Here is a 23,362-nt window from a genome sequence, read left to right as displayed (position 1 = left end):
GTTTAATGTGAACCAAAAAATGTTTTCGTTTTAGAAATGGTGATAGGTGTACTTGTCTGTATAGATAGACTCTGTACAAGAGCTAGCTCTTGATACATGCGGAGACATAAGATATTGTAATTTCTTTTCGGAGTAAAGCAACATTAAAAATATAAGGTTTTCCTCTGAGAGCAACGCAAAGGAAAACAATGGGAAAACCACATACCCATGTGTGTTCACAAGGAGTGAATATCACTAAATGTTATAAAAAATTTCAAATAAACCCCTCGGTTATGAACATTTTCTCAAATGACCCAAGTCTAATATCTTTAGCAAACCGCAAACGCTTAAATGGGTACCAAGCTATAATTTCGATATAGATAAGGAGCTATGAGGAAGGTGATCATAAAATAGGAGTAATTTTGGAATTTGCACTTGGTAAAGGAAGAGCTTTAGGTGTAGCTAGAATTCTCCATTTCCAACTCTTCCAACAATTACAGAACAAGGGAGTAGAACTTAACATTCAAACACACACACACAAATAGCATACATAATTCTAGAGAGAGAGAGAGAGAAAATATGATGTCTGTAAATCCAGACCCAGAAGGAGAAAGTAGTTTCTACTTGGAGATGATTGGAGTCAATGATGGTTTTTCAGGAATTGCTTCTTCTTCAGAAGATCTATCAAAGAAGATAAGAAAACCCTATACTATTACCAAATCTAGAGAGAGTTGGACTGAGCAAGAGCACGATAAGTTTCTTGAAGCTCTACAACTGTAAGTTGTCAACTTTCTTATTCTTAACTTTGTTTCTCTTACTAGGGTTTTTGTTATTTTGTAATTGAAGATCAAGGAAATTAATTGAATCCCAAAAACCTGAACTTTTTCTATACTGAATCCCTAATATATAAGAGAAGCCCATAATTTCTTTCTTAGAGCTGTTGGTTTTTGTTGCTTCATAAATTATGTTTTGGGCAATTTTAATTCGATGGAAAGGAACATCCTCAGCACTTCCACCACCACCACTGACACCGCAAAACCGCCACCACAGACACTGCAGAACCACCACCACCGGCACTGCGTAACCACCACCACCAACACCGCAGTACCACAACCATGAACCTAAACAATCACGGACACCGCGGTATCACAACCACCGACACCGTGGTACCACCGCTGCCGCGGTACCACAACCACCGACACCACCTCTATCCCATGGCTACCACAACCACAGCCATCATGGTCATTACATCAAATACACTTTATTTCTATGTAATGCAAACATCCTTGGAAGCCAATATAGTTCGATCACTTGAGACTTCGGTGGGCTTTATGTGCTTAAAAGTTCGGTAAAAGCGAAAACGAAAGATGTGGAATTTTAATTTCTCACTATAATTTTTTTGAGTCAAAACTGAAACAATGTTGCAATTTAATGGCTTGAGCCCGTTAAATTTGTGTAAAGGTTTTGTGGCTTGATAAAGCCACATTGCATGTGAAGAATGGTGATGATTCTTTAAATGTCATTCAATATAATGTTTCCGTTAGTAATTCTTTGTCATCCAAAGTTTAGGTTTCAACATCCTTCACAAAAAGAGCAATCTGACATTATATTCCACTTGATCCCCTATTTTCAGCTTTGATCGTGACTGGAAGAAGATTGAAGCATTTGTTGGCTCAAAGACAGTTATCCAGGTAATGTCAAAGTGCAGATTTTCATTTCCTGATATTTCCTGTCTAATCCATGGGTGTCTGGAACTTATTTCCGGGTTAATGTTTGTATTATATCCTAGCTTCTGAAACAATCAAATTCAAAACCATATGTTACTTCAGAAATGTTATCAACGCTACATTAGTTACCTATATTCATGAGCTTGGAAAGTATATTAATTTGGATGCAGCTTACCTAACTCTTTTAGGTGCATACTCGCATCTGCATATTCATACTTGAGCAATTGAATGTCCATGCCTTACTGACTTATAGCTATTGTCATTGTAGTCTCTGGTTTGTTTGTTCAACTTTACTAGCTAATTCCCTTGTGAACTTTTTAAAAAACTGTAAATTGCAGATCCGAAGTCATGCACAGAAGTACTTTTTGAAAGTTCAGAAGAGTGGCACTAGTGAACATGTACCACCCCCACGGCCAAAGCGGAAAGCAGCTCATCCATACCCACAGAAAGCTTCCAAAAATGGTTAGAATATCTTACAAATATTATTTAATTTCTAGGCGTTAAATTTATCTCCCCTCATATTGTTGAAAGTGTTTTGAATAATTTAAGGGTGTATCCTATTGATGGTTTTGGGAAGAGAGTTAGAGGCGGTTGAGTGCTAGGGTTTTAGTGAGATACAAATACTAAAACCCTTGAGAAATCTCTGTAATCTTGTTATCCATTCATAGTGAAAATCATCGCGTCATTGTTCGCTGTAGAGTGCGTGTCACCTACTAAACCACATACCTGTCACCAACTAAACCACGTAAAGCTCGTGTGTTTATGCGATTGTTTACTTCCATTATTGCTTTGTGTGCTTGTTCTTCGTCATAATACATATTTGTATTCTCAGTTCTAGTTCCCTCACAATTGATGGAGCCCTATCAGTCCTCGTCTGCTTTACTTGAACCGGCATACATTCTCAAGCCAGATTCTGGTTCGATGATCACCAACTCTAACGGAAGTCCGGCCGTATCTTCATGGACTCAAAATACTACAGCACCAGTCAACGTATCAAGTTTAAGTTTAACCGAAGGTTTGTTTGTTCTTTCTTGCTCTAGTTTATCATTTGTAATATTAGTGGGTAGAGGAAATTTTTCTAATTGATTAAATTGATTTATCAACTTATCATGCCAGATGATGTGGGATCTGCAGGGCCTGCTGTCTTAAACAATTCTTGCAGTAGCACTGAAAGCACTCCAAGTAAACCCTCAACTTGTGAAAAGGTTAACCCAGGGAAGCAAAATCAGCCAAGGAGAGGTGATTGCCCTTCTATTACAATATTCATATGGAAAGATCTTGACTCAGTTAAGATATTAGTCTAACAAAAAGATCAGTTCTGGTCCGAAAATGGAATCTAGATTTATTTTGTATCTTCCTGTTTCATCAGTTGGTAGTTCGTGTTGCTTTATCTTTCCCTTTTCAAGATGAGTGTGTTATAGTAGGTAGTGAAATTTTGTGCCGTATGCCAAATTGCCAATACTAGGACAATGTTCAGAATGAAGGCAGATGGATTTTGGTTGCGATTAGATGAAGAGAATTCAGGAATAAACACATTTTAGATTTGGTTGTCTATAAACCCTCTGCTGGGGGATATGAATCTCAGAGTCAGTTGGATTTTATTCATCTTATGGAAGAAGGATACTTGGAGACGAATCTCATATTAAATGAAGATTGGGGGGAAGGAAATATGTTGCAATTATCTTGATGCTGAACTCCTGCACTTCAATATTCTTTACTTCTCTTTTGATGTCCTGCAATGATCATAAGACAGTGAAGAAATTATTAAGACTAAAAGGGAAACAGAAGATGTATAAAGACCCGAGTACCCATAGCTATTAATTTATTAACATAGAAGTCACCAGATCCAGTCTTCCTTGAAATGTACAGGACCATCGTGGGTGAGCCAATCCGGGTTGGATCGTAAACCACTATCTATGCCCGATCCCCTTGTTATGGAAGGCATAATTTGGTTGAAATTTAAGTACTAGTAATGACTAAGCAATCCATCCTGATCCTGTTAATGGTTTTTGAGGGAGATAGAGGTTTTGGTTTGTTGGTAACAATGATGTGAATATACTGGGATGACAATCTATCCACCGAAACTCAGCCCGTGGATTATCATTATCTCAAAGTGGACCTCTGTCCACTGTATGTTTTTGTGTACGCTGTATTGCTTTCAATGTACATTAGTTTGTTTGAATTAATAATCCTCGGCTTATGTTTCTGAATTATGTCTGGCAAGTGCATAGTGACAATCTTTACAATAATTTTTCTTATTTGCTATGCAAAATAGGATTTAGACATGCTACACCCACTAAATATTGTGTTTGTTTAACTTTAAGAATCAACATTGACTGTCCAATTTGTGGCTTGATGCAGTTATGCCTGATTTTTCACAAGTATACAGCTTCCTTGGTAGTGTCTTTGACCCAAGCACAACTGATCACTTACAAAAACTGAAGGAGATGGATCCAGTTGATGTTGATACGGTATGCCTCTTGTCAAACCTCAACTATTTTGGCGCATGATACATTAGGTCGTTTTTTTATAATTAACACAACCATAGTAGGGAATATGATCAATATTAGTGAAGGAACTTCCTTTGATCATTTTTTAGTTGATAAAAGAAATTGAAACAATCACTGAGAGGGAACTGAATATTTTGAGAATAGAACTTATGTCGTTCTGTTGTTAGATTTTGTGAGTTAAATGTGGCTCATCCCTTGGTGCCGCTTCGGGTATTTTTCTCCTAATAACAAACTGCCTCGTCTGCTAGCATGATGTCTTGATTGGAAAAACTATCTACCCTCAAACTTAATAGACTGAATATCCAAAAAGATCCTAATCCATTACTGTTCTTCAGTTTTCCCCACGTCGACCAAAATCAGGTACCTAGTTCTTTTTACAAGAGAAATAACCGTTGTACAAGAATGTATGAAATTTACTAATATAAAGAGTACGTACAAGTTCATACATGCAAAAGTGAGTAGAAGCTATATTATTGCATTACAAAAAATAAGTTATATTATCGCAAACATAGCCTCTCGTTTAGTATTAAAGTTCGAACGACATTGAAAAATAGCAGGGTAAGAGTGGACAATTTGATATTCTTAGAGTTGATTCTTCTCCCTTGAGGGTAGCTCTACGAGTCTATTCCAAGTCCTCCAAATTCCCCAAACAACTGCATGTGGATAAAGTCCCAGAGCTTCTTGGCCTCCGTAGAATGTAACCCTTCTGCCTCCCTCCACAAAGGGCATTCATATCCTTCGGCATGGTCTGCAGATTGCGACATAATAACCTGTCTATCTATAAGGAACCTCCTGCGTTACCTTGTTATTACTCAAATTGAACTATGGAGTTGTTTTATCCATGGACCATGGGTTTATCTTTTTCAGCAACTCAAGTTAGAGAGAAAGCTATGTAACATGAATACCTTCATTTCTTTTTCTCGTATTTTTGCCGTGACAAATATAAGGGGACTTGTGCTAGACACTTGGAGTTTTTCACTTCAACTGGTATAGTCTGGATTTTTGTATGTACGCTTTGTTTCTATTAGCATATGAATTTGTTTTCACCAAAAATTACCACTCTAAGTTTCATCTTTTGTGTGTAATGTACAACATTTGATACTTCGAAATGAGAAAGAAAGAAAGCACATTGAGTTGGTGGAAAACCTAGAGTTAAAAATAGCTAAGACAAGAGTATGAATACTATCATATCCACTTACTGCCCTTTTCTACTCTCCCTATCCGACACCTCATACTAGTATTGGTGTCAGTGTTACATAGAGATTAGAGTAAAAGATATATTTTTCTTCATGATTAGAAGTAGGGAAAAAAAAATCGAATTACGATGGAATTATCCCGTCAGTCACACAATTAATATTAATTCTACCTATAGCATTTTCAGAGTTCAGTACTATCTATCTCTTACTGTCTGTCAGGCAGTGACTGGCTATTTGTCTATTTCATTTATGAATGGATCAGCTTTTGCTTTTGACTGATTTTTCTTCTTTCCTGCCCAGGCGGTGTTATTAATGAGAAACCTCTCTGTAAACTTACTGAGCCCTGATTTTGAGGACCATGTACGTATTCTTTCTTACTTATTTCTTACTTGCGTTTTAATATCTTCAGCATTACAGGTTCTTCTAGATTAAATATCTTTTTTGCATAACTATTTAGCCTGCAATGTCGTCTTTCATTTTGAGGTTTCCTAAATGTACTGATAAATCTCATCGAGGTGACGACTGACAAGCTCAATTTTTATTAGGGGTAAAAGCTTTCATGTAAGCCCATTAAGAAATGATGATATTAAAAAGTCTCTTTCCTAAAATTATAGTAATAGATATTGGTGGATGTTGGTATTCTACCATATCTTATGAGAGTATACGGCGTCTTAGATAAGAGTTAAAACTATGTAATGTGAGATTGGGCTTGCTAGGTCATTATAGTTGCTTGCAATTTAAACATGGCCTTCTCATTGAAAAAGACGGCAATTTAAGCATACCTTCAATCTCTGTGGGATTAAACATTGATAATGACAATTTTACTTTTTTGTGCCAGGCATTCTGTAAGATGCTCTTTATATGTATACTGCATTTCTTTGATTATAATGCACAACCAATATGAATAGAGCATGTGCATACTATATCTTTGCAATTGCACAACCACTTTTTCTAGGAGTTGTTAAAATCACTTAAGTTTGACCTGAGTTTTACTCATTATATTACTGACACAATCTGTACCTTTATTTTAAATCATTGAGATTCTGAAAAAACAGTTAATGAAAGTTAGTGGTGAGGAAGATGTCACATCAATATTTATGCCGAACTCTGAATTACTGAGCGAGACTATAGGAGAAAGAAACATCTCTCTCTTTTGTTTCTTTTTCTTGCCATTCACATGAACCGCCTTAATCTCACCCTCAAACACATGCAATGGCATCCTCATATGAGTAATTAATATGTATGGATAGAATTTCTCATGATCTCTATCATAGCAATAAGTAAAGATTGATTGTTATTAGCAAACTGTGATTTGGTGTTTCTCGGATGAATCAGTTACTAATACTTTTTTTTATCTAATCAATGCAGAGAAAGTTGCTCTCATCTTATGAGCTCGACTCAGAAAAGCCTAAATCAGGAGGTGCGGTTCTTATGTGAGGTCGTTTCTCTCCACTTAAAGTAGAAAGAAAAGAACGAAGCTAACGAAGTTCCCCGTGTTAATTACTGCAATATAATTCTTGCACAATCAGCTATTGATTAAGCTCCTCACTCAGTGAAGGCGAGAAACTTCTTTTCGTCCAAATACTCTCAACTTTGAAGTTTGATGAGTGGATCTCTACTGAGTTTTAAAATTCAAGAAGAATTGGGTCTCTCCATTTGCATAACAACTAAAGTGATAACAACTGTCCAAAGTTGATAAAAGTGCAACTTCTTTATGTTATTGAAATTATCGAAGAAGCCTCTCGACGGAACTTCATACTTTATTGTGTATATATGTCATCTTCAGACAGTAGGTAGCTGCAGAATGAGGGTTATGTTGTACAGAGTATGAGTGTACCCTAGACTTTGTGCCTTCAGTGGTGGGTTTGTGGATCTAGAATCTTATAGTGGGTATCAGTAAAACCTTGTATTTGTTAGGAAACTGGTTACCCATTTTATAATTTTGTTATGTTTCTGAAAGGAATCATGTTTAAATATTTCTGTGAGTAATGTTCAGTTCCTGTCTTCCAATTGATCAATTTCTTTGCTATGTATATGTGGATATAATGTTCTCTAGCTTGGTTTAAGTTTTTAGGGTTTCCTTTGCAAATCTTTGGGAATTTATTCAGTCACTTTAGAATTTCATGCATTCAAAGTACATTAGTTCTGAGAAAGTATGAAGTCAACCCTTTTTTAGGTCCTTTGTCCATGCCTAGATGCAATGTTTTAGTGAAGTGTTAGTTGTGGATTAAAACTGGCCACCTTCCTTATTCCTAAAAAGGTAAACTACTACCTTCAAACCCTAGCACTACTAATGGGATGTTTATAGCCTTTTGTCTCATAAGAAGGCCATTGTGTGGTGATTGAATCATTAAATAATAGTTAAGTTTAAGATATTAATATCAATATTGAGTTTAATATCAGTTAAGATTAATTACCGTTGGTAAATGTTTAACTTAACTATCACTTTAACTGTCAAAGTTAACCAGTGACCCTAAATTCATCATCTCGTATTTATGTGGGAGCTTCTTGCTAGTTGAAGAGCTCACCAAATTATCGGAAAAAAAAAACAGATAAATATGTGATACTGGACATGTAATAGATTAGTGGCTATAACTACACATTAATATAATTGTTTTTTTTGCAAAAAAGTAGAAACACTTTTTTTTAATCAATACTAATTACTATTAAATTTGCACCACTCTTTTATCTTGTTTTATTGTTTGTTTTTGTCTTAACTGGCTGGCGGTTTGCTTTATTTTATATCAACATCTTTTATTGTTACAGAATGTCTATACAAATTCTCTTCTACTTCTACTTCTACTTCTTGGTCTTGGGTTCTCTCTCTTCTTTCTTTTTGATTTCCATACTATTCTCATTCAGATCACTAAACCTAAGTGGAAATGAAGGTAAAATTCCATCTCTGATTCAAATTCAATTCAAGAAATTTCCCTTTTTTTAGTTTATTTTGATGCTTCATCATTTTGTTGAGTGCCTCTACTCTTGGGATTCATGTGTTCCAAGAGCTTCTGGCATCCTTTTTTAGGTAATCTAAAATATAATTCTTCATGGGTTTTGATAGTAAAGTTGTGGGTACTTGTTAGATTTTGTTCTCTGAATCATTCTAGGGTTTTAATGAATATACTACTACCTTTTTCTTTCAGGAATCTACTTTATTTTTAGAAGATTTGAATTGAAAGATACTCTGATTATATCTTTTCTTATGTTTCCTTGATTTATAAAAGTTCTTTTTTTTTTCTTTGGGTATAAGCAGAAGCTAGTTTTGACATTGGATTTACATGACAATAAAGACAAGCAGAGGGCTATGAAGAAGGTTTCTAGTCTCCCAGGTATATATATCATCAACTTCTCTTGAATTGAAATAACCCTAAGTTATATATATATTAACAAAATTCTAGATGTACATACATACCTTAAGGTCTATATATCATTTTACATATGTTAGGGGCAAGGTATTGTGACACTCCAAGCCTTAGCAGATATTGATATTGTCCATGCGTTATTACAATCTCCACCCTCGACGACGAGCCGTCCTCGGCTTTGGTACCATCTGTGACGCCCTGCACCCTAGCAATAATTGATATTGTCCCCACTATAGACCCAGTCCCAAGCCCAAGATGTACGGGGTTTTGTTCTTGGCGCGGACTCCACGAGCCACGCAAAGGCCTCCACTCTTGCTAAGCTTGAGGAGACACTTATAGCTCTCTTAAGTTTCAAGGACCATCTTGCGCTTATCACATACTGCGAATGAAAATTTTGGTATTTTTCGAAGTAGAATGTCTCGTATTATTAAACATGCAAGTTTCGGTTTTGTTAATGTTGTAGGGATTGATTCTATCGCCATGGACATGAATACGAGGAAACTAACAGTGATAGGAACGGTTGATCCTGTGGATATTGTGAGCAAATTAAGGAAACTATGGCGAACTGATATCGTTTCAATTGGGCCAGCTAAAGAACCTGAAAAGAAAGAGGAACCAAAGAAAGAAGAAGCAAAAAAAGATGAACCCAAGAAAGAGGAAGACAAGAAAGAGGAAAACAAGAAGGAAGTAGGCAAGGAGAAAGGCAAGAAAGAAGAACCAAAGAAAGAAGAAGCAAAGAAGGAAGGCGAACCCAAGAAAGAAGAAACGAAGAAAGAAGAACCAAAGAAAGAAGAGAAGAAGTTTGATCAAAATCAACAAATTGCCGAGCTTGTGAATGCTTACAGAGCTTATAATCCACATATGGTCTCCCATTACTATGTTCAAAGTGCAGAAGAAAACCCAAATGCGTGTGTTATTTGTTAGTATCATGAAAATTATAGCTTGATGTTGTGTGTCTCTGAAGCTGCCAATTCAAGGCAATGTACCAAGAACAGATAAAGCTCATCGTACGTGTAGTTGTTGATGGAAAAAATGGGTCCTCATGATTCTGTTCAAGGGTTATGTATAAGAGAACTTTATAGAAGAAATAAATATTGGAATGTATGAGTCTGTTCTTTTCTTTTTCGTGTAAGAGCTATCGATTAATGAGCTCCATTTTCCATCCTTTGTTGTTGTGGTTGTTGTTCTGTTCAGCCATGGCACAAGAAAAGAGCAACCAAACTTGAAGTAACTAGGGTAAGTTCATTTGGAATTGTTTACCCAACTTTTCTTAACTATAAAATTGGAATACTGGTAAGCATTTTTACATATTACTAGTAATTAGCTAGTTTAGACTTTAGATGGCAATTATGCATTTTAGGTCTTATCTGATATACTTCATTGGATCATATAGTAGGTATAGTTCAAAAGTACAAGCTAGCCTCAATTATTGTCAAAGAAGTTTCTAGAGATAACCCTTTGGAAATTTATTGAGATACCAAATATTTTCTCATTTTTTATGATACAGAGAAAGTTGGCCAGAACTCCTCAAACAATTTTTGTTCTGTTGAAAAAAAAAATAGTACTTAATCTTTTTCTACTCTTTAGCTCCCTAATTTTTATACTCTTTAGGTCTCTAAATGTTTTCGTGATTTCCAATTGATTATAAGAGGATTGTAACTTGGTTCAAAAGGGTTGTAAAAATTAAACATTAATTTTTTTAAAAAAAAATTGACAATTCAGTCCAATTTCTTGTTATTAATCGTGAATTCTTCATATATTGAAGAAAAACTTAACAAAATTATACGAAAATACATCATTGGTATATGGAAGCTCTTACCACTTCGTCCTTTCGGTCTGATTAGTGAGTGTGAATGTGGGAGTAGTTATTCATTTGAGCCAAAATTAGATATGACCTTTCTTTATCCTCATCTTAATGACATAATTGTTTTAAATTAATAAAATGTGATGAAGGAATGAAATGACTCTTTGCATGCGACCTTTGGGTTTGAGTAAATATAATATGAAGATAGTGACTCCTACTTTAGCATGTAGTTTTGATCATTTTGTATTTGACCATTTGAAGAGAGAACCTATTAGCTAGGCTAGCTGACAATCTTCTAGGATCAAGAAATTCTTTAATGATTGTGACCGATGTGGAATTAAAAAATTAAGAAATTATAGCCATCCACGATGGAGAAGTTTGGCTATTTGTTAGAATGATGATTCCACACCTGGACGTCGAGCCCACCATATGATGTATTCATTTTCTGACTCCATTCACCGTCTAATGAATTATTATAAGTTAATAAATTAGCTTAAGGGTTGTCGATGTCATGATCTTTTAATTTGTATATGTATGTCTTCATAATGACATGGATAATGCGTATAATTTCAATCTTATTCAGCTAATTCCTTGCAAACGTCATTTGATTTATATAAAAGTTTTACCCACTTTGTTATTTTAATTATAGAGTCATAGTTTTTTTTGTTAAGGAATTATAGAGTCATAGTTGATGATTGGAGTTTTTTCACTAGTGAGCTGATCTACTAATACTTGAAAGAAAAACCTAACATCTGCTAAAAGAAAACGAGAAATAGAATTGGACCACCGTGACAAAAACATCAATCTCTTTTTGTTAAACTAGTAATGATCTTCTTGGAAAAGAAAAATATATAGAGATACATTTGCAGGGCAAGAGATAGATTTAATGGGATCCTTCTATCTCGTGTACTTCTTACATTGTAAAACTCTAGGGCTTTATATGTACTTCCTCATCCCATTTGTTGTAACTAATGATTCATGGGGTTTATCCAATACAAAAATAGTTGCAATTTTACATACAATAGCTAGTCGACTAAGCCGAGCAGGCCAGCAAGCCAAGAAAGTTATGTCAAATAAGTAGACCATGACTGAGCCCCAAATGGTGGATGTGGTCTCTGTGCGACTATTGCAATAAAGGGAGTTTTTATAGGCGCCCCTCATCGATGTTGAATGCCTGCTTTTCTACATGAGCATCCATAAAATTTAGTTGTAGGGCAGCCTTTAGCAATACCGGAGACGCCTATAGAATTTTCATTTCAACAATCTTTTCCTTTGTACATAGGGATGGATGTCCAAGGTTATCCTTCCCCTTTCTGACCTTGCACAATAATATCTCAAATACTTGGGTAAGTCATGACTCTGATATCATTTGTGGACGTGGTCTTGCACCTCTTTTGCTGTTAAGTGGTACCTTTCTGGCCTTGCGCAATAATATCTCAAATACTTCGGTAAATCATGACTTTGATATCATCTGTGGACGTGGTCTTGCACCTCTTTTGCCGTTAAGTGGTATTAGGCTCTCTCTTACTCCAAAACCTAACTTAAAAGGTAACTCTTAATCTATAAAGTGACTATTACTCCTTGATTTATTCTAATTCACATACAACAACTACCATTCATCAATTCTAAGGTGATAACAGATTACAAAATCAACAGATTGTTTGCTTCACTAAACATATGAAACCAAGTAATCAATGTCTAATTGGTTTGTTTTCTTTTTGAAAGATGTTTAATTCATTTTAGTAAATAATCTACCAATCACTTTACTTGCATCAATATCAACCAAATTAAATTTTTGCCTTTTAGTAAGTAGAATTGGTGGACCAAAATGAAGGAAAAATTGTGATATTCTAGTGAAAATTTGGATCTTTCGGCCTAGTTAATTCACATTCTTAAAGAACAAAGATTGAGTACATGTTATGCTAAAGCCTAAAGCTTGTTTTATTTGTTTATGATTTGGGTCCTATCTCACTGAATTGCTTCCGAAAAAATAAAACAAAAGAGATATCGACACGTACAATGATAAGAATAAAAATCTCAAATATTTTTATATTTGAAGAATTAGTTGTCCTATCTTTTGTTCCCAATATACGAATAAGAGAATGAGATTGAGATTCTTTTAAGACTAGTAAAGGGGAACCTTGTGGACCCAGTACTAGTCCCTATGAAAGTTATAAGAAAGATCAAATGTCAAAACTCAAATTTTTTGAGTTGAAAATTAGGGTTCGTGTGGTAGGGCTCCCTCTATTATTTATGCATTAATTTATGAATCCTGTCCCATAGGTAATTGAATGGATGGGAAGCCAGCTTTCAATTTGAATTAAATAGCAAAACTAGTGCAACTTGAATAATTGAAGAATCAAATAAGTACATTTGTTATCTAATTAGGAGACATAGAGAGGCCTTACAGATCAATAATTTAATGGTGCTCTCTCAAATTATTTAGAGTTTTAACTAGTATAAGTGTTAACCTCAACTTAATAAGTGTCAGAAGCCTTTTTTTTCTTATTGATCTTTACTTCATAGACTTTTTCTTTTTTGTTGAAACTTTACTTTACTGATTGATAAATATATTTATTATTGAAAATGTGAATTTGAGATCGATACAACATATAATCCAAACAATCAATAAAAGAAGATTACTGTGAGTCAAATAAAAGTCCCGCTTGTCTATAAGTACAAAACTTAATTAAAACTAGTACGTGCAAATCTGTACAATATGTTTATACGTGTTTCCTCTCAGGTAAGAAATATGCACGAACAAACATATCGAATTTATGTATGATTTTAACATTTTTTAAATATAATATTCCAAATAAATTATATCTTATGAACAATTATTAGGGTAATGTGTATCTTTAATCCAACACTCCAGTCTAGCCACAGCTACAAGATAGTTTATCTGTCTTATTTGATTCCACGACCAACCAATTTTTATTAAAATTTTATTTTATATTTTCCTTTTTATAATTTAACTCTCATTACAATCAATTTCCAAAAACAGGTAGAATATATTCTGCCAATTGGCAGAGTTCATAAGTTATTGAAAGTGATTTTTTTTTTAGTTAGTTTAGTATACATCAATCCTAGTTGACACATCTAACTTAATATACTATTTTACTTATATCAGTCGAGTTGTCGTTTAATTTCTTAGTTTTCAAGATTTATATGTTTCCATCAAACTTCAATTGGTAATATAATCATGGGATGATTGTGTTCTAATATACTATGTAAAATAGAATGTGTATTAACATCCATTAATATTTTTGAACAAAAAAAAAACGTCCATTAATATAACAAACACTACCCAACATCAGGAATTCACTATTAAGTTGAGAGGAAACCATTCGACAAATATTTCTGTCACAAAGTATAACAATTTCAAAATAATATTGTAAGGGTCTGTATTTATTTCTTTAAAGTATTCGTGCGGCAAATTTTCTTTTTTATAAATAATAATCTCTACCAAGTGACGCCTTTTCGAGATTAGTTGAAGAAGAGCATTTACCTAACATATAATGTGAAATATAAGACAATGATGACAATAAATTCCATCTATACCCCTTTGATCGTGAATCCCAACCAGATATACAAGTCTGCTTATGACTTGGTCCATGCATAAATCAATACTGTAGTTCTTTTTGTTTGTCCCTTCCTAGTAGTACCAATTTTAAATTTTTTTTTAGTTAAAAAGATAAATTATATTTTTTTTTGTTAGAAATTAAAATATTTGATTTTTGTTTGGTTAGAACCTAATATTTTTTTTACAAAGGTGTTACAAGGCATTACAAAGTTGTTTCAGGCGTTGCAAAGTTGTTGCAACACGTTTCAAAGTTGTTGTAAAGTTGTCGCAAAGCGTCGCAAAACTGTCGGAAGGCGCTGCTAAACTTTCGCAAGGTGTTACAAATTAAAAAAGTACTCCGGGAGCTGAAGACCAAAGAAAATTGACTGATCTTTTTTAACCAAATTTCCTTTTTTTTTATGGGACATTACGTTTTAAAGGGCAACTTAATTTCCCCTTTACATAATGTTATGTTAGCCTTCTAAAACACATTTCATGCATTTTTTTCATATTTTTTTTTCATAATGTGCATTTTGGCATTTGAATCTGAATATTGTTAAAAGATGAAAGACTCGTAAAGAGAAAGTCCACATTCAGTCAAACTTTGAAAAGTATCTCACCACATCATTTCGGCAAAAACTTTGTCAAAGTTTTTTGTGAAATATTCTCACAATAACAGCCTATACAGTATACATGGTCGTCCAGTTTCAATGATTCCTTGCATTAATGATTTTTGAGATATAACTTGTTTTATCATATGTTGCACTTCAATTCTCAAAGACGGATAGCATTGCCTTGTAGAAAGCTTACAAGGAAGAACTCAAATTCTAGGTCTCTCGTCAGTACTTCTGTTGTCACGCCAGGATCTGGGAACCCTAAATATTATCAATTCTGGGAACCCTTTGGTATCTTATTGAACACTGGAGCAAATTATCATTTACTTAAATATTTGAAGATCCTGCAAATAGAAAGAATTCTCCTTTCTTTATTTCCAAGTAGTTTGCATATATGCTACTATTACATACCATTTAAAGAAAAAGAGCTTGCCATCACAAGTCATGAGACATTTTTTGTAATAGTCCCATAAAAAATGCAAGCATTCAAAAAATGGGAAGTTATGAGACTAAAACCTTTAACAACTACTAAAACACACACACACACACACAAATGATTTAGACTGTTAATTATCATTCATGATCAATAAGCCATTAATAGCTAGTGTGAACCATTGGTGAATGAGGCATTGGCGAATGAGGCGACATTATACGCGGTGTCATGAGAGCATCTTCACATCTACGAGACATGCTAAGACGCAGATTGTTACGCCATCGCGGCTTACTACTCTTAACCGGAGCTTCCGAATTCTTCACTTGAATCACAAACTTTCTTATTCTTCCAAGAGCAATATCCATGGTTTCATCATCCATGTTTGCGAAACAAACCCTAAACCATCCAGGCTCTGAACAATGAAATGAAGAACCAGGTGAAACATTTAGTTTAACATCTTTGATTATAACCCGCCATAATGACATCTCCGCTTCAACGGTAGACTCTTTTAGAAGTCGTCGTAAATCCATCCAAAAGAATAATCCTGCATTGCTTTTCAAACTACCAATTCCAACTTCTTGAAGTCCTTGTGTAAAGATCTTATGTCTTGTTGCTAATCTTTTCCCACTCTCTTTGATAAATTGATCAACAAATTCTTCGTCCGATAGCATTGATGCAATTAAATGTTGAGTTTGTGTTGAAACTAGTCCAAAACTCGACATTTTTCGTGCACAATTTACTACATTTTTGTTATACGAGTAAATAATACCAACTCTAAACCCCGGAAAGCCCATATCCTTTGATAGACTGTACAAGACGTGGATTAAATCGCGATTACATTCTTTATCTTCCTCAACTACCTCAGAAATGCTTACAAAATCGGGCTGGCTGAAGACGGTGGCAGCGTAAATTTCGTCACATACCAAATGGATTTGTTTTTCATTGATGAACTTAACTAGGGTTTTTAGTGTCTCCTTGTCTAGAATAGTTCCCAATGGGTTTGATGGGTTGTTTATGAGTAAACCCTTGACTCTAATATTAGCTTCTTGAGCTTTCTTATATGCAGCTTCTAGTGCACTAATGGTGATCTTGAAATTGTTAGAGCTATTACATACAACTGGAAGTAATTGCACCCCGGTTCTCCATCTCAAGTCACGGTCGAATCTGCAATAACGAAATAGAAAAACGTAAGAAGTCGTTTTCAGAAAAGCTTAAAAAATAGTCAGAAAATAACTTAGAATGTGCTAGTCAGATTGTAGGTCCAATTAGGTGATGCTAAATTGATGTCAAACCATATTCATGTCGGATAATTCAGTTCAAAGACCTTAGACACACGCTATTGCTATCAATTTATCTTTTTCGTGTCAAATCTTCGCCTTATTAATCAAACAACAACTAATTTGTGGGGCTAATATTGATCAAGTGTATAAGTGGTCCTAAAGCTAACTAGTACACCACTTGCCATATTTAACTATACGTATCGAAAATGACTTTTTAAAACGTACTGTCGGCTTTAGTTGATCCTAAGTTTGATAAAAAAAGTATTGAAACTAAATTTTTCATTAGACCAATTTTTTGTTTGACTAGATTATACCTTTTTTGAATGATGAGTTGATCTTTCAACAAAAAAAAAAAAAATGATGAGTTGACAAAAATTGAAAAGTTTGACTTGGTTTTCAAAGATTATTCTAACAACTTCAAGTCTAGAAGGAAGAATAATCTAATTAAGAGTTGTTTTACTATATTAACAATGACTTATCTATAAATTAACTTAAAAAAAGAAGTTGTCAAGGATGAACAAACTAAGATTATGACTTATCTATAACTGTTTTTTCTAAAATTAGTAGGAAAGGAAAACTAATAAAATAAAAAGAGAAAATAAGTTTGGAAAGGGAAGGAGGAAATGATGCTTACGCTGGATAATATGGTGTCGGAACGAGGAAGGCCTCGCCGGGGTCAGCCAGGCAAAAGGCGATAGTCTCGGCCGCTCCGGTTGCTCCACCACTCATGACTATGTGGTTTGGATCAAATGTGACCTTACCTCCTCTCACTTTCCCCATGAACTTTGCCACAGCCTATAAAAAAACAATAAGATAACATGTTAATACAAATTCACTATAAAGCTTAGTAAAGTTAAATATACCAATTCACAATTAATAATAATGAAGTTACATTTTATGTATATACTTACATTTCGGAAAGCGGGTAAACCATGATAATCTTGATAAAGAGCGATATCTTTGAACTCGTTAATGCCTTCGATAGAACAAATTGAAGCTTCGGGATGTCTCTTGATCCAATCTTTAACTAAATCAAAGGAAAGCTGCACATAAATGAAGATCACAAGATAAGAACACAGTTTAGTATAACTAGTCCTATATTTAGTTCAATCAAAAACCAAAGGGAAGGCTAAGTATTAGTATGCATTAAGGTCAATTACCTGATTTTCAGCAAGACCCATTTGGATAACACCAGAAGGATTCTTTGTTAGATGAAAAGGATCACTATCATAAGCTTTCCAACCATCAAAATACGGCGAATCTTCACCGTGACCGTCGTTTGTTGCTATCCTAGAAAGAAGTTGGTTGCTTCCATTGCTTATAGTAGTAGTAGTGAAACCCATTTTAATAGTATCAAACTTGAACTAGTAGCTAAGTATTCTCTTAGCTAGAGGTAGGAATAATATATATTTAGCTAGGTTGCAATAAAATGAACACAGGAGAGTTTGTTAGCTTCAAACAAGGAATAGAGAGAGATGAAGTTAGAAAGATGGGGGAAGGAGATATTTATAGCCAAAGAATTCAAACTAATTTAGCTTCAAACAAGGAATAGAGAGAAAAGTGATGATGAAAGAATAAGAATTTCTTGAAAAAGCAAATAATAATGCTGTTTTTGTGTTGGTTGGTCAGAAGTCCAAGTTGTATTTTTCTAGCTTGATGGATAAATTCAGTGATATATAGTTGAAAAAAATTAAAATAACTAGATCTGGTTAGTGTAGAATGAAAGAACTTTACTAGGTTTTCAGATGATATTGGTATTGGTATATGTGAGAATATTTATAGGATGAAGAAGATGAGAAAAGTAGTAAACATAGAAGAAGTTTCTCATGAAAGAACTAATTAATTGATCATATTTGAATAAGGGTTTTTAAGAGATTTCCTTAGCTGGAGATTAGGAATTTAGTTAATTTTAATGTAGTTGTTGGGTTAAATTTCTTTTTTGGACTTTTTTGATAATTCTCTATCTTGTCCTTGTTGAGAAATTGCTAGGGAATTTCATGGTTCATATAACAAAATCTCAATTTGGGTCCAAATTGGATTGTGAATTAATGATCTAAAGATTTTTGTGCATTGGATAAATTTAGATCTGACTTGTCTCAATGGTCACACACTCAGAGTTGACTTCTTAATCTTTGTATTTGACTAGTGTGTCTCAAAGACTGATTCGAGTTGAAACACTATCGACCCTTTCAGATTGAGTTGGTGTTCACTGAGTCCATATTAGCTAGGAAAATTCATTACTAAAAAGTCTTCGAGAAGGCGGTTCAAGAAGAATGTTTCGCAGCATCACATCAGACAGTGTTTGAGTGAAAGCCACTGAAGAGTTGAAAGACCGATCGGGATGGGGTTTGTTAAGTTTATTGGGATCAGCTTTAAATAATTCTAAGCTAAAAATCTTTTTTCTAGAATATTATGCTATAACTATTGTACTCTTGATCAAAACAAATCAGATTCAAAAGAGTCAGACTCAGACGAGTCATACTCTGACAAAAGAACAAACCCCACCTGACAGTAGACTAAATGCAAAACAAATGATTCACATCAGAAACATGAGTTATGAGTATGTAGTCGTATTCTCATGAATAGAGATGCATCACCCTATACACTAAAGATCTTATATGTCATAATTTGTCGAGGCGTGAAACACAACTACTATGACGGAGAAGAATAGAGACTTCCCTCACACATATCATATACATAACTGAATATCCATTAATTGTTAATTAGATTTGTTCCGTTATGAATAATTCATAATAACAACATGTCAACATGTATTTACAATTTAAATAGATGAAATAGTATTTGTGTTTGTTAGACATATTCTTATCATTATCATGAAAATGATTTATAACTCTCTCCAAAGTCCAAACTACTGTTTTATATCAACTCTGAGTTTTTCTGTCATGTACTACCTTTGTAGTCATTTATTTATTGACTTCCATCTTTTTCACCGACTCTTTGTGTCATAGATGTCGGAGAAATAAAATACTAATAAATGCACACGGTGAGCAGACAGCTTAGCTTTATTCTTTGGTGAGTGACAAGATTGCTTAAGCTTACCTTTTTTTTAGTGAGACAAGAAGTATGTACTATTAAATAACGTAGCTTTCACGTGTTCCGTTTGTAGAGTGTGTAAAATTCAGACCATTTGGTTCACATTTTTTGTGTTAGGATTTGGGGGATCAAATTTGCTTATAGTCATTGAATAGGATCACAACAATTGAGGTAGAAGATAGATAGATAGGTTTTGAAATTGAGTTACATTCCCATGTGACATGGACATTTAACCAAATTGTCCCATTAATGGAAATTTAATTCCTCAAACTAATGGAGACCATTAGACCACCATGCACATGCATTGATCATGGCATAGTGTTTAATTACATCCCACCAATCATGCCAACAAGTTTGAAAGATCGTCAAGATTAAGGTTGTGAACTTTTCATTTCATTTTTTCAGAGTAACATGGCTTGAGAATTCCATGGTTTGGTGCCAAATTTTACACGAGGGTTCCGTAGAATTTAATCAAAATTCTCTATAATTTTTTTGATTTTGTAAAAAAAGATTACTTAATTTTCTAGTCTTTAGCTCTAGTTATTTTTGTAATTTACAAGTGTGTGAAGAAGTTTGCAACTGATTTGCAAAAATGTTGCAAAAGATATTAGATTTTTAACTAAACAAGATATAACAAGGCAAGCTCTTCGATCGACAATCTTCATTGCCTCTTTCCGACCTTCGCTTTTGAACGAACTCTTTCTTCTCGAGCTTATGATCACTAGTTGGCCTCTCCGTAGGTATAGCCAGCCAGAAAGCCGAGCCCGCAGGAACCTGCCTTTTGCCAATTAAAAAACTTAAATATAATTATAACTCCAGGGTGCATGTTGTCGTTAAAAGTTAGAACAAGTTAATCAATGAGTAAGATATCTCAACAAAAAAAAATCATTAAGTAACACCAGATACTTTTCGTAAATCAGTATCTCATTTAACACTAATATGTATTTAAGTAACATTCAGCTCTAAATTCAACAGCTCGAAGAGAGTATCGCCTGAATAAGTAGAGCAAATTGAGTTATCTAGTAGTTTTTTTTGACGAGAGAGTTATCTAGTAGTTAGTAGAGTTCAAACAAAATTTCAAAAGAATATTATGTGGTAGGGCTAGTTCCGACATACTTTCAATATAGTATTAAGATACACGTATACCGAGGGCCCTGTTTGGTGGGGCGATGCGGGTAAAGTTCGAGTGCCTCCTATCACACACTAGTGATAATTTATTCCTATATCTAACATTTTTTTTTTTTTTGTTGAAAGATGTTCCTATATCTAACATGAATTGTCCATTCTTTTATTCATTTGATGGAGTTTGTTTTCCAAAAAGATTCATCTCAAATGCTTTTTAGTTAAATTGTATGTAAATATTTGAGAAAAACAAAATCTATTTCTTTTTAAGATATTAAAATGCTTTCATCGCATATAAAACTGGTTGGGTTCTAATTTAAATACACAAGAAAAATAAAATGTAAATATATAAGTCTAATTGAATTCAGACGAGAGATTTCAACTGTTACAAAAGTAACGACTAAGTTTTGATCACCCGTCAGAAAAGAGTAGTGTTGACTAGGGAACATGTCCCCCATAAGCCCATGTCATATACACGGATGTATATAATTGAAAGTTGTACAAGAAGATATTAATGTTTAATAATGCTATAAAAGAAATTAGTTTATACGGTCTAATTAGCAAGTTCTTTTTTATGAGGGAGTAAACTATAATAATATTCAATTTGAAAATATTGTCACGCCATATTCACACTCGGATTCCATATGATTTAAGGGTTCGTTTCTCCTAATGAGATGAGCATATGAGAATTTAACCATATACACCTTATATTTTTCAAAAATGAGAAAATGTGGTCAAGACTAAAGACTAATTGGGTTGCCAAGCGTGATCAAAGCATGTACTATCATTCTTTGCAAGAGTTAGTTGAAAAAGTTGATTAATTTGCTTTTCTTTCTTTTACAGTCGATCATTTGTTATAAGCGCGTATACGTGGAAGTTCTAGGGAAAACAATGAGATTCAAAAGCAATGCAACAAAAAATTCTCGCTTTTTTGATCTGGTCTTTCTTTCAACAATAGTGACAAAACATTCTTTTTGTCTCCTTCACATCTTTGAGTTGTATTTTACAACAAAAGTATTTATTTGTAGGAGGAACATTTATTTTTATGAAATTAAAGGTTTACGTGGAAGTTTATTTGGATAACAAAAACATTCATGAAGGATAAACAGATACCGCAAAAGTAAATGAATTTTACTGTACAGTAAATGGAAGACATACAAAATGTCTGTTATTACTCATCAGTATTTTCTAATTATTTTGTTTATCAGTATTTTCACATGATTTTCATAGTTTTTACTTTTCTCTTAAGTAGTACAATTAACTGTAATTAACAAATGACAACGACCTAAAAAAATCTTAACCGCTAAAAATGATTTCACTAAAAATACAATAACATTTATGGTGCGTGGGTAAAAATAAATTTCTTTTGACAAAAAGGAAAATGAATGATCCTTCTCCATTTACTATCGTCAACAAAGAATTCTTTAAATAGAAGACACCACAAAATGTATGTTATTACTAATCCGTGTTTTCTAATCATCTTGTTTATCGATCGGTATTCTTACATGGCTTGCATATTTTTATCATTTCGTTATTATTCACCTAAGTAGTACAGTTAACTGTAGTTAACAAATGACAACAACCTAAAAAAATTTCAACTGCTAAAAAACAGTTCACCAAAATAAAATAAAAAATAATATTTATGATGCCTAGGCAAATATAAATTTCTTTTGACAAAATGGAAAATGAATGACCCTTCTCCATTTACTATCGTCAACTAAAAGAAAAACGTATTTCATCAAAAAAAAAAAAAAAACTAAAAGAAAAACGTAGTTCAACAAAAAAAACCTAAAAGAAAAACATAAGAGATAAATCAAATTTTGACTTGAACATGCGGTCAGAGTTGACTAAATAATTTTGATTATTCACCTTATGAAACTTCACTTCTAATTTGGTTGACCAACGCACTAATTGATAAATTCTAATAGACTATTGAAGTGTGATTCTTTGTTAGCCCTAGCAGTCCATGTGTCAAAAATAATCAAGTCCTTAACTTTATTATATGAAGAAAAAAACAGATGGTTAAATGAATTTCAAACAGAATACCAGGAAAATTAGGAATTAAGCTTTGACCCAGGGGGTCAGAGCTGACACTGAGTCAGAAAAGAAATTCACAGCTGACTCTGGACCTAAGCCATCAGCATGTTCGCCTGAGTCACTTGACTTGGTGGTGGTGGGTCTCTCTCCGTTTACTTTCTACTTATCATATGTATATACCGTGGTTATCTTACCATTTGTATTTTAAAGAGGATAAGAATTTATCTGATTGGGACATAAAGTTTCGTTGTATTTCTTTTTTATTTCAAGAAATTGACCCCTATTTTACGTTAGGCTAGGTTTTTTTTCGATGAGACGTTAGGCTAGGTTAGAAAGGACATTTCAATACTTTATTTGGTTTGAGTTTTCTATGCGAATATGGGTAAACTTATACATATACGTGCAAATTATTCCTATCCTTAGAAAAGAAAAAAAATAAGATGAGCGAAGGGAAAAGAGATTCGATAAGATCTCCATCAATCTATCTATCCTCGCTGCACTATTCCACTTTGTTAAATGTTTCCTTAAAAAAAAAGTGATAGTGAAACAAGAGAATTAGAAAGAGAGAAAGTTAAAACCCATAGCTTCGACCCGAAAATTGTATGAGTTAGTCCTCATCTAGTCCCTACCACTCGCTAATTTAGCCATTATATTTTGAGCAGTAAAATGTTTAGACTTGAGC

General features: G+C 33.8%; 3 protein-coding genes across 4 annotated transcripts; 2 read left to right on the top strand and 1 right to left on the bottom strand.

Annotated features, from left to right (window-relative positions):
- Nucleotides 1-391: 391 nt before the first annotated feature.
- Nucleotides 392-7,430, top strand: LOC147534812 (protein REVEILLE 6-like). 2 transcript variants are annotated; one of them, XM_086650804.1, is made up of 8 exons: nucleotides 392-755; nucleotides 1,613-1,670; nucleotides 2,045-2,168; nucleotides 2,539-2,721; nucleotides 2,823-2,945; nucleotides 4,068-4,177; nucleotides 5,713-5,772; nucleotides 6,781-7,430. In XM_086650804.1, exons 1-8 carry the CDS (start codon nucleotides 559-561, stop codon nucleotides 6,847-6,849), a joined length of 924 nt encoding a protein of 307 aa, XP_086506930.1. In that variant the 5' UTR covers nucleotides 392-558; the 3' UTR covers nucleotides 6,850-7,430. The 2 variants fall into 2 exon arrangements, with proteins under 2 accessions (XP_086506930.1, XP_086506931.1); XM_086650805.1 differs by having other exon boundaries at nucleotides 417-755; nucleotides 2,841-2,945.
- Nucleotides 7,431-8,127: 697 nt separating this feature from the next.
- Nucleotides 8,128-9,894, top strand: LOC147534811 (heavy metal-associated isoprenylated plant protein 39-like). Its single transcript, XM_086650806.1, has 3 exons — nucleotides 8,128-8,300; nucleotides 8,666-8,741; nucleotides 9,238-9,894. The coding sequence occupies exons 1-3, from the start codon at nucleotides 8,295-8,297 to the stop codon at nucleotides 9,696-9,698; spliced, it is 543 nt and encodes a 180-aa protein (XP_086506932.1). The 5' UTR covers nucleotides 8,128-8,294; the 3' UTR covers nucleotides 9,699-9,894.
- Nucleotides 9,895-15,105: 5,211 nt separating this feature from the next.
- On the bottom strand, nucleotides 15,106-18,304 carry LOC147534810 (1-aminocyclopropane-1-carboxylate synthase-like). Its single transcript, XM_086650442.1, has 4 exons — nucleotides 17,628-18,304; nucleotides 17,379-17,510; nucleotides 17,102-17,262; nucleotides 15,106-16,351 (listed from the first exon to the last, which is right to left on the bottom strand). The coding sequence occupies exons 1-4, from the start codon at nucleotides 17,808-17,810 to the stop codon at nucleotides 15,349-15,351; spliced, it is 1,479 nt and encodes a 492-aa protein (XP_086506568.1). The 5' UTR covers nucleotides 17,811-18,304; the 3' UTR covers nucleotides 15,106-15,348.
- Nucleotides 18,305-23,362: the final 5,058 nt, after the last annotated feature.

The sequence above is a fragment of the Eschscholzia californica genome, unplaced genomic scaffold (assembly GCF_041429995.1).
Source record: "Eschscholzia californica isolate CP2 unplaced genomic scaffold, dmEscCali1.0.p SCAF_6, whole genome shotgun sequence".
Taxonomy (NCBI): Eukaryota; Viridiplantae; Streptophyta; class Magnoliopsida; order Ranunculales; family Papaveraceae; genus Eschscholzia; species Eschscholzia californica.
The sequence above is the reverse complement of the archived record's forward strand: the minus strand, read 5'-3'. Positions and strand labels throughout refer to the sequence as shown.

Excerpts from the sequence above, each read along its gene's own strand:
- LOC147534812 (XM_086650804.1), top strand. The coding sequence starts at position 559 with ATGATGTCTGTAAATCCAGACCCAGAAGGAGAAAGTAGTTTCTACTTG. Across the intron at positions 1,671-2,044 it reads GCTCAAAGACAGTTATCCAG|ATCCGAAGTCATGCACAGAA; the intron begins GTAATGTCAAAG and ends TGTAAATTGCAG. Across the intron at positions 2,169-2,538 it reads ACAGAAAGCTTCCAAAAATG|TTCTAGTTCCCTCACAATTG; the intron begins GTTAGAATATCT and ends TTGTATTCTCAG.
- LOC147534811 (XM_086650806.1), top strand. Across the intron at positions 8,742-9,237 it reads GAAGGTTTCTAGTCTCCCAG|GGATTGATTCTATCGCCATG; the intron begins GTATATATATCA and ends TTAATGTTGTAG.
- LOC147534810 (XM_086650442.1), bottom strand. The coding sequence starts at position 17,810 with ATGGGTTTCACTACTACTACTATAAGCAATGGAAGCAACCAACTTCTT. Across the intron at positions 17,263-17,378 it reads GTTTACCCGCTTTCCGAAAT|GCTGTGGCAAAGTTCATGGG; the intron begins GTAAGTATATAC and ends GTTTTTTTATAG. Across the intron at positions 16,352-17,101 it reads CCGACACCATATTATCCAGC|ATTCGACCGTGACTTGAGAT; the intron begins GTAAGCATCATT and ends TCGTTATTGCAG.